General features: G+C 35.3%; 2 protein-coding genes across 2 annotated transcripts in view; both read right to left on the bottom strand.

Annotated features, from left to right (window-relative positions):
* LOC148954358 (uncharacterized) overlaps positions 1-603 on the bottom strand; it is an 89,500-nt gene extending 88,897 nt beyond the window's left edge. Inside the window, 1 exon segment of the mRNA XM_089086305.1 lies at positions 465-603. Coding sequence (XP_088942431.1) covers positions 465-503 — 39 coding nt within the window. The 5' untranslated portion in view covers positions 504-603.
* Positions 604-7,952: 7,349 nt separating this feature from the next.
* Myo61F (unconventional myosin 61F) overlaps positions 7,953-22,064 on the bottom strand; it is a 76,028-nt gene continuing 61,916 nt past the window's right edge. Inside the window, 4 exon segments of the mRNA XM_089086247.1 lie at positions 7,953-8,124; positions 11,306-11,408; positions 14,228-14,328; positions 20,255-20,467. Of these exon segments, the coding sequence (XP_088942373.1) occupies positions 8,113-8,124; positions 11,306-11,408; positions 14,228-14,328; positions 20,255-20,467 (429 nt within the window). The 3' untranslated portion in view covers positions 7,953-8,112.

Genomic DNA, 22,064 nt, shown 5'->3' with positions numbered 1-22,064 from the left:
CAATAATATGATTTCATAGAACTTTACCAAATCTTATGTATATTTACTAGGCTAAGTCTAGCCTATGATGTAGATAGACTATTTGTTGATAATTTAGGCTAGGCTATCTAAGATTAAAAACCTACAGATCATGTTTACAAAAGATAAAATTATTCAAAACATTTTTTTTAGATTAGGCACTGTCTGAGTAGGCCTAATGGACACATTACTCTAGGTCTGGGCTGCCTATAGCCTATGTAACAAAGGCTTTAAGTTCATTTCTGAAATTTTCATTCATTTTGTTCTCCCAACTTAATCACTTTACAAGGTAGAAGAAAAAAACTGTTTCTACAACTTTAACATGATTTAAACTTTGAATTTATTCCTGAAACTTCCATTTGCTCCAACTAGATTTTCAAAAATATGTAGTCTAGGCTTGTCTCAGTCTTGGGAAAATCATACCTCAACATATTTAAATTACTTACAGTGTGTTTTATAATTTTGATTGCCTCTTTCTTCCCCATTTTGTTCGCCTACACCTGTTAAAGTCTTTGTTTAAAGATGATATTTAAGCTTGTCTTCTGCTGGAGTTCATTTTGTGACGGTTGAATATGCAAATTCAAATTTAAAGCTCGAAACTGAAATACTTAGTGAAAATTACAAGCAATCTAATCCCTAAAAAAGTAAACTGGATGAACACTATCTTCTCTTGGAGTGTGAAAATTATTTGTTTTGCCACTCACAGTTCTGATAAGACGTTTAAATAAGTCGTTGTCATTTTTCCAATCAGATTTGTCTTTAGTTCCAAAGCTAGATGCACTTAGATGCAAACCGTTTCAATTAATCAATGCGGTTGAATCCTAATGTGATGTGGTTATAATTTTGGCTACTTTGTACTTCCTTCTGTTTCTTTGTTGCTTTTCTCTCTTTTTACATTTCTCTCTTTGTTGTTTTAAAACTCGCATAAAACTAACAAAGCTGACTAAATCCAAGGAGAAAAAAAAGAATCTCGGACATTCACCGGTGAATGTCGATATTTCCCAATTTCGAACATTCACAGTAACATATATGTCTCTAAAGGGGAATTTTATGCCTCTTGGAAAACGAAGGAATTATGTAGGGAGGGCTAGTTTGAAGGACGGTCCTTACAGTTTCCCTATGTGTGGGGAGATGGATGAGTCTTAGCATAATTTTTCTTAGGGGAATACAAGGAATTGAAGAAATTGCGGCTGGAAATATTTGGTAGGGAGGTCAGGGAGAGAGATTGGATTTTGAAAATTTTGAAAAGTAGGTGTTATTTAGATATGAATAACATTAAAAGGTTCGTCTGGGTAGGTATGAGGCATCGTAACGATTTTCTTGAATAATCCGTTCTATTATTTTGTCAGTTTACGTTCTGTTGTTGCATTTTTTTTTACTTGTTTGTTTTTTGTCACCATGGCCCGATAGGGTTTTCGTGTGAATATATCTATCTATCTATAAATCAAAGAAAAGTAAAGAGATACATTAAACCAAAGATGTGCCTTAATAAAGTCAAATAATTTTTCTAGCGTAAAACTACTTACCGTCAATGAATAAATGAAACCCAAAACGAACTAAAATTATAATAACAATTTTATTCAAGAATCTATTATTTCGATTACTCTTAATAGTGAAAGTAAATGTTAATAATGTTATATTAATTATATTAATTGGCGATAAATCCTCGTTTTGGAGGCATAATTCGAGCACCCTGGGCCTCTAATTTAAACAGGCAGATATGCAAGAATTTGAAAAAAGATATGAGCAGATATGAAAAAATAAAACGCGAAAAGCCAATGTGAATGTGAAAAAACCAATGAAAAAAAAACAAAAATTAAAAGATGAATGAAATTCAATAAAAGCCAAAAATTATAAGAGTTAAAACTAAATACCTAAATAGCGTAAAACTACTTACCATCAATGAATAAATGAAACCCAAAACGAACAAAAATTATAATAACAATTTTATTCAAGAATCTATTATTTCGATTACTCTTAATAGTGAAAGTAAATGTTAATAATGTTATATTAATTATATTAATTGGCGATAAATCCTCGTTTTGGAGGCATAATTCGAGCACCCTGGGCCTCTAATTTAAACAGGCAGATATGCAAGAATTTGAAAAAAGATATGAGCAGATATGAAAAAATAAAACGCGAAAAGCCAATGTGAATGTGAAAAAAACAATGAAAAAAAACAAAAATTTAAAGATGAATAAAATTCAATAAAAGCCAAAAATTATAAGAGTTAAAACTAAATACCTAAATAGCGTAAAACTACTTACCATCAATGAATAAATGAAACCCAAAACGAACAAAAATTATAATAACAATTTTATTCAAGAATCTATTATTTCGATTACTCTTAATAGTGAAAGTAAATGTTAATAATGTTATATTAATTATATTAATTGGCGATGAATCCTCGTTTTGGAGGCATAATTCGAGCACCCTGGGCCTCTAATTTAAACAGGCAGATATGCAAGAATTTGAAAAAAGATATGAGGCAGATATGAAAAAATAAAACGCGAAAAGTCAATGTGAATGTTAAAAAAACAATGAAAAAAAACAAAAAATTAAAAGATGAATAAAATTCAATAAAAGCCAAAAATTACAAGAATTAAAACCAAATACTTAACAACCATAAAAGCGAGTCATTCACCAATATCCTCCTGAGGACGACTTGGCGGAGGTCCTTGTCGAAATATTTGATTGTTTTCGTCTTCGTATTTTGCTACTAGCTGGAAAAATCCTCGTTTTTCCTCACCTATTTGTTTTTATTTTCTATATCCTCTTTTTTTTCTTCCGTCTTGTATAGTCAGTTTGGTAGCCATTGCAGAATAGAATAAATTCTTTTTTTGGCACGGGAAAAATCCTTTCCCGTGCCAAAATAATCAAAGAAATGCAACATCAATAATCAAAGAAATGATGAAAATTCAGGCAGGTGAGAGTTGTTTTCCGCACTCCCTGAATATATTTATATTAGTATACCCTTCTCTTGGTTACGTCACTGGCCTTAGTACATCACTTATGATACACAGCCTTCCGAACTTTATAACGTCAAGAATGGTAACTAATAGGTCGATTAATATTGAGGTTAAAGTTTTTACTTTAGGATAGAATAGGAAAAAATAACCTGCCCGGGTTATCTGTAGTAACGGTTCCGTATATCCATTATCAAACCTAAAATTTTTCATTCAGTTTGTTTGTTTCAAAACCAGCTATACTTTTACAGAACAAACGATATTGATAATTAAAAATATGTAATTTAGAACCATTGTAATAATTAAACTCAAAGAATTTCAGACAGATAATTTTTTTTATGAATATCCTTCCGGGGAGATGGGTTTTTGGGGCCCTCCTCCGGAAAGTTTGTGAAAATACAAGACGTGATGTGTTTTAAGCTGTCTGGAAATTTATTTTGGGAAATCAAAATATAATGGATACTGAACACCATAAGGTAAAAAGGTAAAGGTGGCGTGGACCTGCTCTAAGCCTTCATTAGCCCAATTTTATTCCAGTGGTAACGAAGAAAAGTTACTATTTAGCAAAGATGCTACTCTGTTAATTTAACCATACATAATAAACAATGCACAGACATCAATGAAACACAAAAATGAGTAGACAGTCCTGCTTCCATGCCCGTCTGGTGGTGGAGGCTCACCAGTAAATTGTCACCACCCGGCATGTATGGCATGCATCTATTTTTGCACACTTACCTTACCCTATCAAACTTTAAATGAAACTAATGTTATTCTAATTTTTGACGTATCGACGTTAATTTAATAAAAAGTTAGTTTAGAATGTATCCCTAAACGTAGTTGAATTTTATATTTTGACAAAAATTGAACATGGCAGCGCATAAACCAGTTTCTTATCAATCATCATTTTTAGGTTTACTTAATAAATTACAATATTTCCAGAATTGTTGGGGGTGGGGGGTGGGGGGAGGATGGGGCAACTGCCTGCCCCTACTCCTCAATAGCACTTATGTGGCCAAGGTATCTTCTTTACCCCTTGACATCCTTTCAATATCAAGTTTATCTACTCTCTGGTTCTGCTGTAGATGAAAAAGAGAAATTGTGTGTGAATTGTTTTCGTACCGCAGTTCTTAGTAATCCCCGAAGTCGTGCTGAAAACCGGCGGCGTGCCGCCGAAAACCTTTCAGCGTACAACCTCCAAAAACCTTTCAGAACACCACCACCGAAAAGGCTTCGGTGCGCCGACGCCACTGCTGATACGGCCTGTGACGGCGCGCTGCCGATCCAATATTTAATGGTGCATGTAAAAATTTTGGATCCTCTCAAAATATTTTTGTATCTACTCATCAACTATGGACTTTAGATTACCATTCACTTGTTTCTGTCCTCTTTGCTACAATGTAATATTTTCTAAATAAAAAGACCTTCGACTAGCCATGATTTTTCTCGAATACCTTATTTATAAATGCTATATTATATCCAAAAAAGGCTGTTATTCTACAAGAGCCTTAAAACAAGGTTTTTACATATGTACATGGAACTGATGGAAGCATGTACAAAGTGGAAGAACTAAACTTACATAAACTTATATAAAATTCTTTGTCTTCCTAGCAACCTTCTCGAAAAAAATTAAATTTAAAATGGAAATTAATTCCTTAAAAAATTTTGATTTAGATTAGGTTCTTGATGCTGATGCTCAGTAGCCCATTGTGCAGGATGCTGATTATCTGCCTCCTATGTTACCAAGATATGAACAATACAGGTGCAAAGTATTATTCAATACAAAGGTCCTCTGGCAAGTGTTTTGTGTAAAATTGGGAAACCTGACCTTGCTCTAGATGATGAGGAATATAAACTGATGCGTGACCTTCACTCTCTACTATCAAATTTTTCTACTACAATCGAGGCTATTGAGTGAGAATTCTTTCCCGCCCTAAATGTTACTCTGCTCTGTCGGGCCTCCTAAAAGGTCACCTTGAGGAGCAAAAAAATTAAAGTAGCTGCATTTTGCTCCTGAAAGAAAAGATGAGAAACAGGTTGACTTCCACTTCCCATCACATGGTGACAGCTGCACTTTTGGACTTCAAAACATTCAAGATAAATAAAACTTATGAGCACCTAAACCTTCTTGATGGTTCACTGAAAAGAAGGAAATTACATAAAGAAAGAAAAACGAGCAAAAATGGAGTTTTTAAAGATCAAATGAAAATACTGACAAAACAATAACAAAGCGAATATTTCGAGGAAACAAAGGCTTCTCTTCTTCAGCGCTAAACGAAAAAATATAATCAATGAGGGTGCCGAAGAAAAAAACAAAAAAATAAAACGCGGAAAGTCAATGTGAATGTGAAAAAAACAATGAAAAAAAACAAAAAATTAAAAGATGAATAAAATTCAATAAAAGACAAAAATTGTAAGAATTAAAACCAAATACCTAACAACAATAAAAGCGAGTCATTCACCAATATCCTCGATTTGCAAAAAAATCCAAAAATTTTAACCGCCATCGACGGATACTAGCGAATAACAGAGAAATAAAACAAAAACATTCATTCGCTCAAAACGAAATGTACCAGGAATTGAATGAGTTGGAGAGCTACGTCATCTGATTACTGATTTTAATAATTAACGGCCTTTAAAAACCCCATTTCTGCTCGTTTTTCTTTCTTTATATGTTATATCAAGCCAATATGGTTTAAGAAATTATCTTAAAAGGGGATTCCTGTTCAACATGGTTAAGACTCTAGTACTAGAGACTTACATAAGGTACATTATCACATCTCCTGTGAACGGAATTTGTTCAATCAGCACTCCAGGTCCCTCCACTTCAACTTGTAGTGTGCATTTTAGTGCAGTATAAATTTGTTTGTACAAAGAGGAGAGGGGTCTCGAAAAGCATGAAGAGGATGCTGTAATTTTTGGTTTGTTAGTGGATCAGCTACCCAATCAGTTGTGTGAATACGGCTAGTGGATTTTCTCAGAAGAGCAGAAAATATAAATCTCCTCATGATCATACATAAAAAAAGATACTGCTTTATCAGATAAATATCTGAGAGCGATGATGCAGAACAGGATGAAAATGATGATGTGTCGATGTGATTTGGCGTCAAGTCAATTTATATCCGGCCTTGGCAGCCCATGCTAGGAGATCAAAAGATCCTGTCCTAGTTGATGCAATCAATCCAACCATTGCCTTCTGAAAAATATATTCTATTCAGCTGTCATGGATTGCAGCTCTGGCAAGAAAAGTTCTATTATTGCCAACAACAAGTGCCGCAGCAGAAAGGGTTTTCAGTGATGCAGGATAAATTGTCACTGCTATGCGTTCTATTCTGGGTCCACACCCTGTAAACAAGCTTGTTTTTATAGATGATAACTACAAGCTTGTCAAAGATTTAAAGGAAAGTGCTAGAGTTTATTTCTAGCTAATTATTTCGAATTTATAATTCTGGCTCCTTAAACTGCCTGAGAACTGACAAAATTGGGAATTTAAAAATTAATTCAAATTAAAGTCCGAAATTTAAAGCCAGAATTAAACATTTAGTAATATATCGAATAATATAATTATAAAAAATTCTTCTCTTTATAAGATGGTGCCTCTTTTTATATAAAAGCTTTTCTTTACAAGATGTTGCTTCTTTTTCTTCTTACACTAGGAAACGGATTGTTCTTAAAAAGCGACATGCTAACTTTCTGAAAATTGGTTATGTAGAAAGAAAAGAAAACAATAATCAAATATTAAATCCTATGCGCTAAAGTAAAACTTCGATCGTCGATATTCTTACCCGCCATGTTCAAATACGTCCACAACCACAGTACCTTGATTGCTGAGATGGGAAGGAGAAAAAATGAGCTCTTTCATTCTCAAAGGAGTTGGTTAAAATATTTAATTTTTAAACTTTTATTTTATCACTCTTAAGTGAGAGGATTCAATATTGAAGCAATAGCTTCTGTAGTGTAGCGAGTGAGGGATTGAGGGGTAAGGTAGTCAAAAAATTTGACTGCAGGTTCCAGGACTAGGAGATTTGGACATAAAGTAAGATATACACATCAGATTCCATTGATGTTTCATAAATTAGCCATGGATTTAGGGTGCAAGTAAATTTGTTCGAGTTTTAGAGCTTAATTTGAATTAAATTTTAAATTACCTATTTTGTCAAATTTATTCAAGTATCAGGCAGTTTAAGGTCTCGTTGTCGATCATTTGGATTAAAAGAATGTTTTTGAGGAGTTAAAATTGATGTCTCGTCCTTATTTTGTCAGAGGTTTGGTCATGGTAATGAAGCTAAAAAGGAATTGTCGACCGAATTCCGGTAAAACTGATACCGATTAAGGTTCCAAAATTTTTTTAAAAGTAGACAAAAAAATATAAAACTAGAACAAACGCCCATCAATTGATAGCGCACCGCGCCGCCGAAAAATTTCGGCGTCACCGCCGGCGTAATTGTATCTACCACCGCCAATTTTTATTTCAGCACGGCTTCGGGGTCTAGGTCTTAGCATAAAATCTGATCTTTAAAATTATAATTAAAATTTTAAACAGTTCCAGAAGGGACTAGAATTGGAACTGAAATGAAGGTGCTTGTTGAACCTCCTTTCGAGTCCTGGTTGAACTTCGTTGACGTAATAATTCTGTGGTTGTTAACATTTTCTTGTAAGTCTTACTTTCCTTATATGAATATTTTGCTGAGGACGGATCTCGGATATAGAGCCGAAATATTCGTTTGAAGCAAATTTCACTATCTTGGAAACTTCCTTTTCTTATACCTTTTGTTTGTTTTTATGACGGAAAGAAAGTGTATTCTTCTCTGTTATTTACGTCTAGTTTCTACAATCATCTACTAGACATGAATGCCTAGACATAATTTTTGTCCTTGTCAAAATACCTGCTTCGTTTTTCTCGGCTATTTAATTTTATCATTCATTTATTACGTTTTTTTTTGTCATATGGCTACTAGACATTCATTAAAATAGCAACAAATTCAATTTATTGAAAGACCCAAGAATACAACACAATTGATTAACCAACTATTTTTAAAAAATTATATCTATGACTAGTCTTACATAAGGAACAGCATAATTAATTTCGATCAGCTTAACAGATAACTGTGGCAGATAAGAAGAGTCATCACTACTGGGATACCTGAAATAGAAACAAATTAATTAGCTATTAAATAATATTATAGCTATAAATACAGTTTTTGCCTATATAGTAAAATACAATTATAAAATTCTAGCTTATATATAAGTAGTTGTTACAGCATCTATGCAGTTTAAGGTGTATTAAGAAAATCTTCGGTCTCTATGCAGTGGGAACGATAATCCAAAAGACTCTAAAGTCCAAACCGACGGCGCTGATCTCCGTTTCATGGCTTCTCAGCCAGGAAGTGCAATATGGTGCTACGAGCCAGCAATCCTCTGATTTCGTACGCCCTTTCCTTTCTGGACGAAAAGAGCTGTCAAACTTAAATAGTCGGTGCTTCTTATTCGTTTCCCTGGTAGAACGTGGCAACATTGAGGAAATTGTGTTACAACTCTGAAAATATAACTTCAAAGCAGAAAAAAAAATTTAGAATATCAGGGACTTCAGGTATCCATAGACCAATGATGGGTTTGGTATGCCAGAATTTATTTGTATTTCGATGTCATTAGTAGGCTACTTAAACGAAAATTATAACCTTTGTCCTTCCTGCAGACATGTCGAAACCATTTGAATCACTCTTATTCCAGACGGTTTCAACAAGGTTGATTTGACCGTGGGCCAAGTACGCTATGGTATTAGTCAGAAAGCAGAATTTCACTAACAATTTTTTGTTAGTTTTCTGTTTCATGGAAACAGAATTGCATGAAAAACTGTTACTGGCATTTTTTCTTAGAGCGGTGGAAAAAGACTTTTATTTTTTCAATTGATTGCAAATAGTCAAGGCAAAAGCGACAATTTGCACGATGACTCTTATTAAAATAACAAAATATCAAATTCTTACCCCTCCTCCATTGCTAGCATCTTAAAAGAAAGCAAATTAAAGTAAAATACACCCCCCGGAAAATTCTTCCTTGCAGAAAACTCCCCCTCCAAGGAAAATTTCCCACATGGAAGATTCCCCTCGAAAAATTCCTCCGCCCTTCCCCAGGGAAAGTTTCCCCCTCAAAAGAAAAAAAATTTCCCCCTCCTCGAAGGAAATCCCCTGCGTATTAACAACGATCCCATTATGAAACTTAAAAGTATTTGAGAAATTCCCGCCCCCCCCCCGAAAAATTCCCTTTTATAGGGGAATCGAGTCCATAAATTGAAGAATACTATAATGCACTGAAATCGTTAAACATGAACGTCGATTTTTTTTTTACATACGTCATGTTTTCCACAATAGAGTTAATCCCAGACAGAATAAAGTTTTCCCTTATCCAGCATATATAAAATTCTCCCCCATGGAAAACTACCCCTTTCCCTTTCATTGGAATTCATTTCATAAATCGAATAACATGATAATGTTCTGGATCGATAAACACGAAAATCGATGTTTTTTTCAAACGCCATGTTTTCTACAAAAGAGTTAATACCAGACAGAATAAAGTTATCCTTTATCCAGCATTGATATAAATCTCCCCCATGGAAACCCCCCCCCGCCTGGTAAATTACCCCTTTCCCTTTCATTGGAATCCATTTCATCAATCGAATGACATGATAATGTTCTGAATCGATAATCGTGGTTTTTTTCAACCGCCATACTTTCCATAATAGAGTTAATCCCAGACTGAATAAAGTTATCCTTTATCCAGCATTTATGAAAATCCCCCCCTGGTAAATTACCCCTTTCCCTTTCATTGAAATCCATTCATAAATCGAATGACATGACAATGTCTTGAATCGATAATCGGTGTTTTTTCAACCGCCATGCTTTCCATAATTGAGTTAATCACAGACTGAATAAAGTTGTGCTCTTTCCCTACGTTAATATACATTACCTAAATAATTTATACTGATTATATATGCAAAGACCCAGAAAATGATAAGCAAATCTAATTCATTTTAATAGGGACCCCCCCCCCATTTTCCTCTCCGCGGAAAAATTTCCCAACATGTAAAATAGTTATCGTATATTTAAATTTGAAAAGTTCTGTGGAATATTAAGTTCAGAGTTTACTGAAAAAAGAGTTTTTACAATTCTGGAAGTGTGCTACATGACAGAATTCACAAAGAACTAACCTGTTAGCTGAATATCCAGAATATGTGAATAATTTGATCGGAAAGAACGGTCAAGTATTTGTGCTGAAAGGTCTCTAATTTCAGTCAACTCGAAAAGTATTGAGAGGGTCTGGTGAGTGAGATTTTATACATAAAACCTTTGCAAGAATGTACTCAAAAACTTCTTAAAGTCTCTTGACAATCTTAAAGTGTATCCAGCCAATCCCTAATCTGAAAACAATTGCGTGATGTTGTTACCAGTACCAGAAGCGCGTCTTTACTCCAGAGCACTTTTACAATCTGTAATATGTCAGTTGGTTTCCGACAGTCAGAAGAAATACATATTCTTTTTACGCCTGAAAACTGAACCCATGAAAGCATTGCAAACAATTTAAAGATATTGCATATGGTTATCTCTTTAAATTGTAAAAAACCGCACTATTTTCTCAGAAATCTTGACAAACCATTTAACTTCCCTCATTTTGTGTCGGGGGTAGAGAACTAACATCATTAGAAGATGTAAGTTTTTTTTTTTAATATATAGAACACAGTTTTCTTTCTACAGTTCAGGAAAGACGGTCCCTAGAAATTCTCTAGCATATACGCTTAGAAAATGCAATTGCTTCAATGAGTAGTCATCTGAATAATTTGGCCTGTTTGGGAGTTCCAGGGGGTGCAACTAACTTGGACTGCCAAAATTGCTGATAAAACTTAAGTAGATTACATTGTCTTTTCAGTCAAATTTCACACTCAAACTACACATTCTGGACAACTTTTTATGATAACTAGTTTCCCAGGACCATTCGCTAATGGACCCTTTGTCTCTGAGACGGTCAGCCGACGCTGACGCTCAAGAAATGATTTTTAAGGAATCGTATGGCCCTAAACGACGAAGAATGTTCTATAGAGTCTGGCAAGTATATCCTGTTTTGCCTCGTGGCTGGGGGATCGAGGTTAGACTTCCAGGGTTTTCTTTTTTTGGGTGGAGGGGGGAGGGAGGGACTGCAACATTGTGCTTGGGAAGGGGACAAACTATTTTTTCTCTGGTTCTCACAAAAAAGCCTATACCCTATGTTTTTTTCTTATTTTCATGCCTGGGTCAGACTAGCTCTTTGGCTCAGATCATGTATACGGTACTTACCACAATCAAGTGTCCATTTTTCCCTTTCATGATACCCGTTGCTCCCCCATTTGTAGTCACCTCAATTATTCCTTCTTTTCCGTCGATCATTCGGTGGGTAATACTAAAAAAGAAAAGAAATATGTAAATTGTACTCTAAAGGACAGAGTTTACACCGTTTTTAAAACCTTCCATGTTTTTTTCAGGATGTCCATATTTTTTTACTTTTTTGGTGATTCTCCCAAAATTTCGTCTACTTATTTGATTGCCATATTAATTCTTTTCTTTCAAAGTGCTTGTCTTTAATCTGCTATTTTTCTGTCGAAGAAGAGGTTGGGTGCCACATAATAAATGTAAGCCTTACCTTGGCCGTGTAAAGCAAGCTTAAAAAATTAAAAATATATAGATGTAGTGCAGTTTTCATTTTATTGCCCAAATTATCTGGTAGTAAAAGCTGACGTTTGGTTTTGCTGGTACTGGCATATGTGTTTGAGTGGTACATAAACAGGAATTTGTTTTGATATGCAAGGTGGGAAAATGGTGTGAAGCCTACTTTGGTATGGATTGAAACAAATTGGCAAAGGAAATCCATTAAAAAAAATCTACTACATTGAAAAAAAAACTCAAAATATCTAGGTCCAGTTGTTTTCATAAAATCTCTGCGATTAAGGATTAGACAACAGTGAGTCAAATCAAATACACTTCAGTCCTGAATTCAAAACTTGAACTAAAAGTTATTCTTCTTTGCTCTTCTTATAATTCTTATGAAAAATGTCTGAATCAGTGCCATATAACTTCCTCAAAATAGGACCAAAGAGAACGGAAACGGGCACTAGTGGAGTGGAAACTGGACTCCAAAGAGGAGTGGAAACTGGCGCTAGTGTCGACAAAAAACTATCGATAGCTAAAGTTTTTTAGTACTTTTGAAAAAAGCTTCTTGCTGTTCCAATTAAACGAATATGGTGTTTAAGAAGTCATTTTTAAAGAATTGGGACAAAATTCAACTTCAGTGTAAAGAGCGAGGTGTTAAGGAGGAGGCAACCCCCTTCATAAACATAATAATTTATGTTCTTTTTAAGCATTAATGTTGCTCCTTACTTCCAGTTGAACAAATTTGTTGTTTTTTTTATTTAATTTCTGACCGTTTTTTAAATAATCCCAGGATATCCCCACCCCTCCACGGAAAAATACCGTTCCCACGGATATATCCTCTAGCTAGACAATTCAATCCCGGTGAAAATTTACCCAGGACAATTACCCTTAATAACTCCACGCGTAAAATTGAAACGGAAAAGAGAAAACAAGAAATATAAAAAAATCTGAATAGGAATTCCGGTAAATTCCCCCAGTGTATAATTTCCTTTGACAAGTTCACCTCCTGGAAACTTCCCTCCTCATGGAAAGTTCCCCCGTGAAAAAGAACATCAGAAAATTCGTCTTCCAAACCTAACATGTATGCATGCTTCCCAATAACTGTACTATGCGTAAACAATGGGCAATTTTTATAACTTAAAGACCTTTCCCTTGGGGCTGTGGGGGGGGGGGGTCATGTTATGTCTAAAGGCATAGTTATTGGGCCTTTCAACTATGATGAATAAAATGGCTATCTAAAAATTTAAATCGGACGATTTTGGGAAAAAGGAGTGGGGGAGGGGGCCTTGCTCCCCTGCAATCTTTATGGTCACTTAAAAAGGGTACTAGAACTTTTAATTTCCGCTCAAATGAGCCCTGTCTCACGATATTCTAGGACCTGTAGGTCAACACGATCACCCCTGGGAAAAAAAGCAATAAATAAACACTCATCTGTGATCTTTCTTCTGGCGAAAAATGCAAAATTCCATATTTATGCAGATAGAAGCTTGAAACCTCTACATTTGGGTTCTCTGATATGCTGAATTTAATGGTGTGATTCTCATTAAGATTATATGAGTTTTAGGGGGTGTTCTCCCTTTTTTCGAAAATAATGCAAATTTTCTCAGGCTTGTAACCTTTGATGGGCAAGATTAAACTTAATGAAACTTGATGACTAAACTTGATGAAACTTATATATTTGAAATCAGGATAAAAATCAGATTCTTTTGATATGTCTATTGCTATCAAAATTTTATTTTTTTAGAGTTTCGGTTACTATTGAGCCGGGTGCCTGCTTACTTACAGTTTGTTACCTCGAATTATTTGACAGATATTCGTAGCTCCACCCATTATTTAATTCAAGTTCATTTTTTGGCATGATTATGTTGACTTAAAGCTACTGTAGGTAATAAGTCTGCTCTAATCAAAAGGAAAACAGAGGAAAGATGAGACAGCTGAATATATTTATTTGTCTGAAGAAACATAAAATTACTTTCTTTGATTATTTGAACTATTTATACAAAATTAAATTATTTGCTACATGAAAGTAGAGTCTACAAACTAGTTTTTAAATAGAAAATTGATAAAAATATAAACAAAACCAAACAGGAGTTGGTATTGTTATTTGAAGGCGAAGGACAACAGCTTTCCAAGTTGGCAAAAATTCATTCTTCTTCAAGACTAATCAATAGTTTATGCATCACAGAATTCAAAATATCGATATTCAGTCGCATAGGGTGCAAATACTAAATTCTAAGCGAAATTTTTTTTCTTGGGATGGAGGTGATGCAGACGTGCGCTGTGAACAAATTTCGGCAGGCACAATAAAGATAGTATTCAAAAATATAGCACGGGAGGAGGTGGGTTCTAGTGAGAGATACTCGGGAACTTTCTATGTGTATTGCCCATGCAGAAAATTTCTCCCGTCCAGTCACAGAAATACCAAATCATGGGCTAAAAACCAGCATGTTGAGATCCAGAAACTCAGGTCACTAATAAGTCCAGAAACTAGTCCGAGTTCAAAAGAATGAGAGAGCCTTAGTAATTAGAAGCTATATAGTACAGGTGGAAGTAAACAAGAGGAAGCCATACCTTGACGTGTCTTCGATTGCAAGCAGTTCAGGGTTCTTTGAAATGTCAATTAGGTAGGTCAGTGCTTCAAAGACAAAGTCACAAGATAGAATGAGATCACCCTAGAAAAAAATATATATATATTGTCCATTTTTGTTCACCTTTACCTCATAAAGTTTTTTCCACGCCTTTTGCTTTAGCAGTTTAGATTCATACATCATCTAATTTAATATCTTAAGGCGTTGTAGATAACAAATACGTCTTTTCTAGTTTTTAACCACGATCACTGTTCAAAATTTCGTTTACAATTCAATGTGATTCTCGCAGTCGTTTGTTCCATGCTTTTTTCTTTAGCTGTTGTGCTGTTGTGATTCTCACTTCCACTATTTTTCTAATCACATTTATCTGTGCTTCATTTTCGTCAATCAACCACTTAAACATTTAAAATGACTTTAAATTAGAATTACCGCCATTGTAAAATTAATTTTTTTTTTGTTATTGGACCTTTAACTTTTGCCTTGTCTTTGCTTGTCTTTTATCATTATGAAAAACATAACGTTGAACCTTTGTTTTTTTTAACAGAGACCGATGTAGTTTCAGGTTGCTCGCTAGCATCCTTATAAACTCCAGTGTTTTTGTTCATAGCTACTTCTTTGGTTGAACCTTTAATAAAATGTTGAACGTGGACTTTTGCCCTGGCTTGTCTTTTGTCATTATAAAATGCATATCACCGAAGCTTTATTTTTTTTTAACAAAGGCATGGTAAGCATTGAAAACCTTATCTATGTCAGAATCCCAACCCAATTATCATGACTATAATTTTCAATTTTGTCACGTTTTGCTTCTGCTATCGCTTATTTTCTAACCCCATTTTTCTTTCATTTTGGATCTTCATTACTTCAGGCAATTTGCCAATGCTCTTTACTTTAGCTTCCCTTATTGGTCTAGTCTCACATAATGGTCCAGGTTGTAGATTTGTTAATTGTTCAGATGGCTGCAGAGGTAGGTGGAGCATGACGGTCCCAAGTCCGTAAAATGAGGAGGGTTGGGCGATGGGCTTGCGACCCATCCCCGTAAAATTCCAAATTGCAAAAGAAACATCGATGATGGCCTCGGATACCCAACTACACCATTTGACGACAACCTCAGCACACCCACAGACACGATTTATGACAGCAAAACTAATATGAAATTTGGATTTTGGAATCTAAGGACACTAAACCAGCTGACAAAACCTGAACAAGTACTCAGAGAGATGAAGAGTTATAAGCTAGATTTCCTTGCTCTAAGCGAAGTCAAGTGGATTGGATCTGGACATGAACAACTAGGAGAGGATTACTCACTAATTTACAGCGGACATGAATCCCGGCACTAGGCTGGAGTTGGGATAATGCTGTCTGACCAGGACGGTAAAGCACTAGATGAATGGAAGCCAGTCAGTGAGAGATGCTTACTTGCAATATTTGTAACTAACCATCTGAAAATTTCTATCATTGCATGTTATTCTCCTACAAATGATGCAGACGATACTGATAAGGAGTCATTCTACCAAGCTCTTCAGTCATTGACATCAGAAGTCCCATCACATGACCTTCTTTGTGTGGTTGGTGACTTTAATACAAAGATAACAGTAGAAAGAGACAACTGTCCACAAGTACTAAGGAGACAGGGTCTTGGTGAAATGAATGAACGGAGCCCTCCTGGTACATAATGCTCTGAGTAATGATCTTATGGTCAGCAAAGCTCAGTTTGAACATAAAACCATCCACAAACAGTCATGGATCTTACCAGACGGCAGGACGAAGAACCACATAGATCATTTCCTAATCTCAAGGAGATGGCGGACCAGTCTTCCGGACGTACGTTTCTTCAGGGGGGCAGATGCATAGTCGGACCACATCCTGATGGTAGCAAAATTGAAAGTCAAGCTGAAAGTGCCCAAAAACGCGAAGTCGAATTCTACGAAGCTTTGTGATGTGGATAAGTTACATGTCCGAGAAACCCGAAGAAAATTTTGTATGGAGTGGAAGAACTCATTCGCTCCACTTGAAATAGAAAACGGCACAGACAGTCCGGAAACAGCATGGCAAAAACTGAAGACAACTTACAATCAAGTTGCTAGGGATGTGCTCGGGTACAAGAAGAAACCGAAAGAAAGATGGATATCACAGGAAACTTGGAAACTAATAGACGAGTGCAATGACTTGAGACAGCAAATTTTCTCTGCTAGCGGTGAAAGAATTTCAGTCTTCGCAAATGTCCTATGTAGAATGAAGGACAAAGAAATCAAGAAGTCGGCAAAAGCTGACAAGCGGAGGTGTGTAGAAGAGAAGGCTAGACTTGCAGAGGAAGCAGCTAGAAAAGGAGACTCCAAAGCAGTGTACAGGCTTACAAATGAAATGATAGGAAAACTTCCCAGCAGATCCAGCCAAGTCAAAGATGAAAGTGGAAAAATTCTGACCGAAACTGAGAAAATTGACAAGAGATGGGTATCTCACTTCGAAAAGGTTTAAATAGACCGAGACCAACTGACTGAGAAAGCATCCCTTCTAGCCCTTTCTTAACCTTAAGATTAACGAAAATCCCCCAGCATCTGCGGAAATACTTCTTGCAGTGAAGAAACTCAAGAATGGAAGATCACCTGGTGAAGACTGCATTACTTCGCAAATGATCAGGGCATCAATGAGGAAATGCCTCTCAGTATGGATAACACTGATTGCAACAGTCTGGCAGTTTGAAAAGGTCCCTGGCGACTGGACCAAAGGGATAATTGTTAAGATATTTAAGAAAGGTGATGGTATTAACTGCGATAACTGGCGAGGTATAAACCTAATATCAGTACCAAGTAAGGTTGTAGTACTTGTAATACTCGAACGACTGAAAAAAGCACTTGAGCCATATCTGAGAGAAGAGCAACATGGCTTTCGGACAGGTAGATCTTGTTCAGATCTCATATTCACGCTCAGAACTCTGATAGAAGAAGCATATGAGTGGTCCAACTAAATATACATGCTCTTCATTGATTTTGAAAAGGCTTTCAATTCCGTGGATCGTGACACACTCTGGGAAATTCTACAGTATTATGGTTTCCACAAGAAAATAATAAGTTTGATCATGGCCTTTTATGAAAATACGAAATGTTGCATAAAGACAGAGAATGGAACAGCTAGCTACTTCAAAATTATGCCAGGAATACGACAGGGATGAATTTTATTACTTTTTTTATTTGTAGTTTTAATGGATTATGTTTTGAGAGAAGCGGCTGGCTTAGGAATAACAGTCGGAAATAAAATCCTCTCGGACCTTGACTTTGCGGATGATGTGGCACTTCTGAAAATGACAAAGCGGCGACTCCAGGAGCTCCTTAATAAAGTGAGCGTTAAAGCGGAGAAAGTTGGCCTAAACATCAACATAGACAAGACTAAATCAATGGCAACATCAGGCTCGCCAGTCGAGCTCCTGCACAAAAATCGTAGAGTCGAACAAGTCCATGAATTTAAATACCGTGGAAGCTGGGTCGATTACACAGGAAAAGTGCAAAATGAGGTCAACAGAAGAATTGGCATGGCAAACGCTGCTTTCAACAAACTTAAGCCAGTATGGAAATCAAAGAAGTACTCGTTTGCACTAAAGCTGCGACTTCTTAATAGCAACGTTTTGCACTCACTCACATCTAGTTTCCAGCACTCAGTGAGTGCTGGAAACTAGATGTTGGGACAGAGAAAAGACTCACAGCTCTCGAAAATATGTGCTTGAGACGCGTGCTGAATATCGGTTGGCGTCAAAGAGTCAGCAACATTGAGGTCCGCAGAAGAACTGGCCAGCCGCTTATTACTGAAGAGATTAAGAAGAAGAGAAGGAGCTATCTTGGCCACGTCCTTCGGATGGAGGACTCAAGAATCCCGAACCAGGTTCAACATTGGCAGCCGCGGGGGCTTCGACAGAGGGGAAGACCGAGAAACAAGCTCAGACGCACGTACGATCGTGATCTACGCAGTGCTCACACATCACTACAACCCCAGTGGGAGGATGTACTTGCCGCAGCGCCAATACGTAACGTTTACCGAGGCTTCGTCGATGCCCTATGCGCCCTAGATGGCCCAGGAGGACCTAAGTAATTTCTAAGTTCTAAGTTCAGATGGTGGGACAATAACTTGTTTTTCTTCCAACAAAAACTTCTTTTTCTTCCTACGAATTCTTATTTGTAACACTTATAAATTTTCGTTTTTTGGGTCTACCTCTAAATAAGTTTTCATACTGATATGTCTTTTCATATTGAAACTTTTCAAAGATATTTGATTATTCTAGCAAATTAATTTCTAACACCGGTTGTCTGCTAAGCTTCAAACTTTTGGTTTTCTTTTTTAAGGTTTATGAATTATTGTAATCCCTTGCCAAAATATATACAAATATTTTTGCAATCAACAGTTTTTTGCTCTTTAAGCAATTTAATGTCTTTTCATACTGTTGTCTTTTCAAAGATTTTTGATTATTCAAGCAAATCCGATTTCTAACAACGATTATAACTAATCTTCAAACTTTTGGGTTTTTTTAAGGTTTTTGAATTGTTGCAATCCCTTGTTAAGATATATACAAATATTTTTGCAATTACCAGTTTTTTGCTCTTTAAGCAATTTAATGTCTTATCATACTGTTGTCTTTTCAAAGATTTTTGATTATTCAAGCAAATCCGATTTCTAACAACGATTATAACCAATCTTCAAAATTTTGGGTTTTTTATGGTTTTTGAATTGTTGTAATCCCTTGTTAAGATATATACAAATATTTCTGCAATTACCAGGTTTTTGCTCTTTAAGCAATTTAATGCCTTTTCATACTGTTGTCTTTTCAAAGCTATTTGATTATTCAAGCAAATCTATTTCTACTAAGCTTCAAGCCTTTGGTTTTCTTTTTTATGATTTTTGAATTGTTGTAATCCCTTGCCAAAATATGTACAACTTTTTTTTTAATTACGAGTTTTTAGCTCTTTAAGTAATTTAATGAACAGAACAGATCAGATCAGACCGACTTTTCCATGCAAAAACATCTTCAATTTTTCCACATAAGTGTGACAAGTGTAACAAAGTCATTGTAATACTGATGCATATAAAATTGACATCACTCACATAAACATTTTTTTGTCCAAAATTGAGGCTCTTAACGAATTTTCTCAAACTTCTGACCTATCTAGATCGTTTCAGCCCAGAATATCCCAGGATACAAAATTTTCCGAAAAAATATGGAGCCCATTTTCAAGAAAAATAATTACATACATACATACTTACACACACACACACACACACACACACACATATATATATATATATATATATATATATATATATATATATATATATATATATATATATATATATATATATATATATATATATATATATATATATATATATATATATATATATATATATATATATATATATATATATATATATATATATATATATATATATAAATATATATATATATATACACTGGCTATACATAACGTTTGATATAACAAAAAATTCGAAAAAAATACATATACAAATAATTAAGAAAACCAAGACAAATAGGTTGATTTTCAGGCAGTTGAAAAAACGAAGCGAATAGACGAAAACAGATATTTCCGCAAGGACTTCTGCCAAACCACCCTCAAAACCAGAAAAAATGACAGTCAGCTAAATATTTCAATGATTTTGGAAAATTTATAAAATTTACCATTTTTTCACCGATTTTAAGCTTTACAGTATATCAGATAAGTAATTTTTGGACTCCCTATCCGTAAAAAGAAAGACAAGGACTGAGTAAGGTTACATATTTTTCCAAATAACTGCAAAGTGCATTTTTTACTAAAAGGAACCAAAAACCAAAAATAAAAATTACGCAAGCAAATGACTGGTGCAGTTTATTAATTTTCTACAATGCAGATTATAATGATATCATTTGATTATGCAAAAATACCTTTTTGCAGTGCTGATACTCTTGAAGAAACAACAAAGTTGTAAAAAAAAAACTTAATTAGTTTTATTCTAAAACGTAGTCACTTACTTTATCCTTTTTCAGCTCTTCAGGGATATTTACAAGGACGAGGCCATCTTTCATCTTTGTAATTCGAACTCGAACCAACTGCTTAAAATTCAAACGGTGCTTGGTTTTAGCATCTTTAGCGTCTAAGAGATAAAGGGCGGAGCCGGTCAGCGCTAAAATCCTCTCACGCGGTTTGTATCCATGGCGATCGTATTTTATAACAGGGCAAACATACTATAAGAAAGAATATAAAATTTTCACCTTTTTCAAATAATTTCTAGAAAACGACTGCCATGAGCACATAATAATCCAAAACGAAACAAACGGCATTGAGGCTGTGCCACTCAATATATTAGGTACAAAGTTAAAGTACAATATGGTAATGTAAATAGCTCATTAGCATTCTTAGAGAACAACCGTCAACAGCGTTGCAAGACGGAGAACATTTACACCATTTCAGCTATTCTTATAAGCGGTTATGCATCGGATTATTTAGATCTGCATGTTTTCAGGCGAAACTTTCTAAAAGTTGCATCTTCGGCGCATTTTTGCCCAAAAATGTGATTTCGGCAGGTTTTTAATTTTATGGCTATGCTATCTTATACTGGGCATTTGTTAAAAACCGAACGCCGAACCTCAGTTGAGCGTTGCAGGTGAACCAACAAGATTTTTATGCTTGAAATTCCTCAGATGAATACCAAATAGAGAAAACCCAACGATAGAAACCAATGTAGGACTATTTCTGTACTTTTACCGTCTTTAAGTTACCATTAGCATTCACAAAAACTGCTTATTTTATTTTTTTAAACATTTGAAAGAGTATCAGCTGAGATTTTGATTTGTTGCCATACTCATCGTTTTGTAATCCTACATTTATATAAACATTGTAGGATTGATTAATCTATTGCGGTCTTAATAAACTCTTAAGATAATGTTTTATAATAATCAGTTAAGTGGTAATCCTTATGTAAATTATTGTATTCGTTGGAATTGAAAGCACAATAATTTTGATCTGGCGAGTGACTGCTACAGTATAGGTAGTACAAACAAGACTCTCGGTGCCAAGGCTGCGAAGTGTAGCAGCAACTCTGACCCATGGGTTTCAGGTGCGGAACAACGCTTGCAACTATGATTCTCGGTTAAAAACTTGTTTGTCTGCTTCACATTTGTCACTGGCTATGTACAGCATAAACATTATACAATATGGAACATTTGGTTCAGAAATAAGACACATCACAGCGTGCGCAAAGGAAAGTTTCCCTTTGCGGAAATCGTAATAACTTCAGTTGCTACTTGGCAATTTGTCATTGCGCGCGCGCGAGGGCGCGTGCCTTAAAATCTTTATCTGTCTCAAAAATATTTAATGGAAAAGATAGGAATTTTCCATACTGTTATTTATGCTCTGTTTGCTATAGAACGACACAGTTCATCTTACGAGAGAGAGCAAAAATAATATAAATTTACACAAGCATCTTTAATGGAATTCAGTATTCACCTTTTCTGCTTTATTTGCCGACGAGGCTGCTATGAATCGTTTTCCTATGGCTATGGAGTATCCGTGAAATAGTTATTTTCACGATACAAAGACACATGATATAAAAAGTATGAAAGTTTTAAGGATAGAGCCAACAAAATTTAACACGACTTATAAGCTCATATACCACTAACTTCTGGGAGAAAATATTCTCTCTACTATTAGAGAATTAATGGCAACAATTTAATGGCAACACCCAAAATCAAAATTTTAATTGCTGACCAGGTGGGGCTGAATTCCACCTAGTAATGAGGCCGAAACAACTGAAAACCCTGTCCTTCTCCTAACAAAGACCAG

Source organism: Artemia sp. Qi Xiang Cuo, chromosome 3 (assembly GCF_049724085.1).
Source record: "Artemia sp. Qi Xiang Cuo chromosome 3, ASM4972408v1, whole genome shotgun sequence".
Taxonomy (NCBI): domain Eukaryota; kingdom Metazoa; phylum Arthropoda; class Branchiopoda; order Anostraca; family Artemiidae; genus Artemia; species Artemia sp. Qi Xiang Cuo.
Note: the sequence above shows the minus strand (reverse complement) of the source record. Positions and strands in the feature narration are given on the sequence as shown.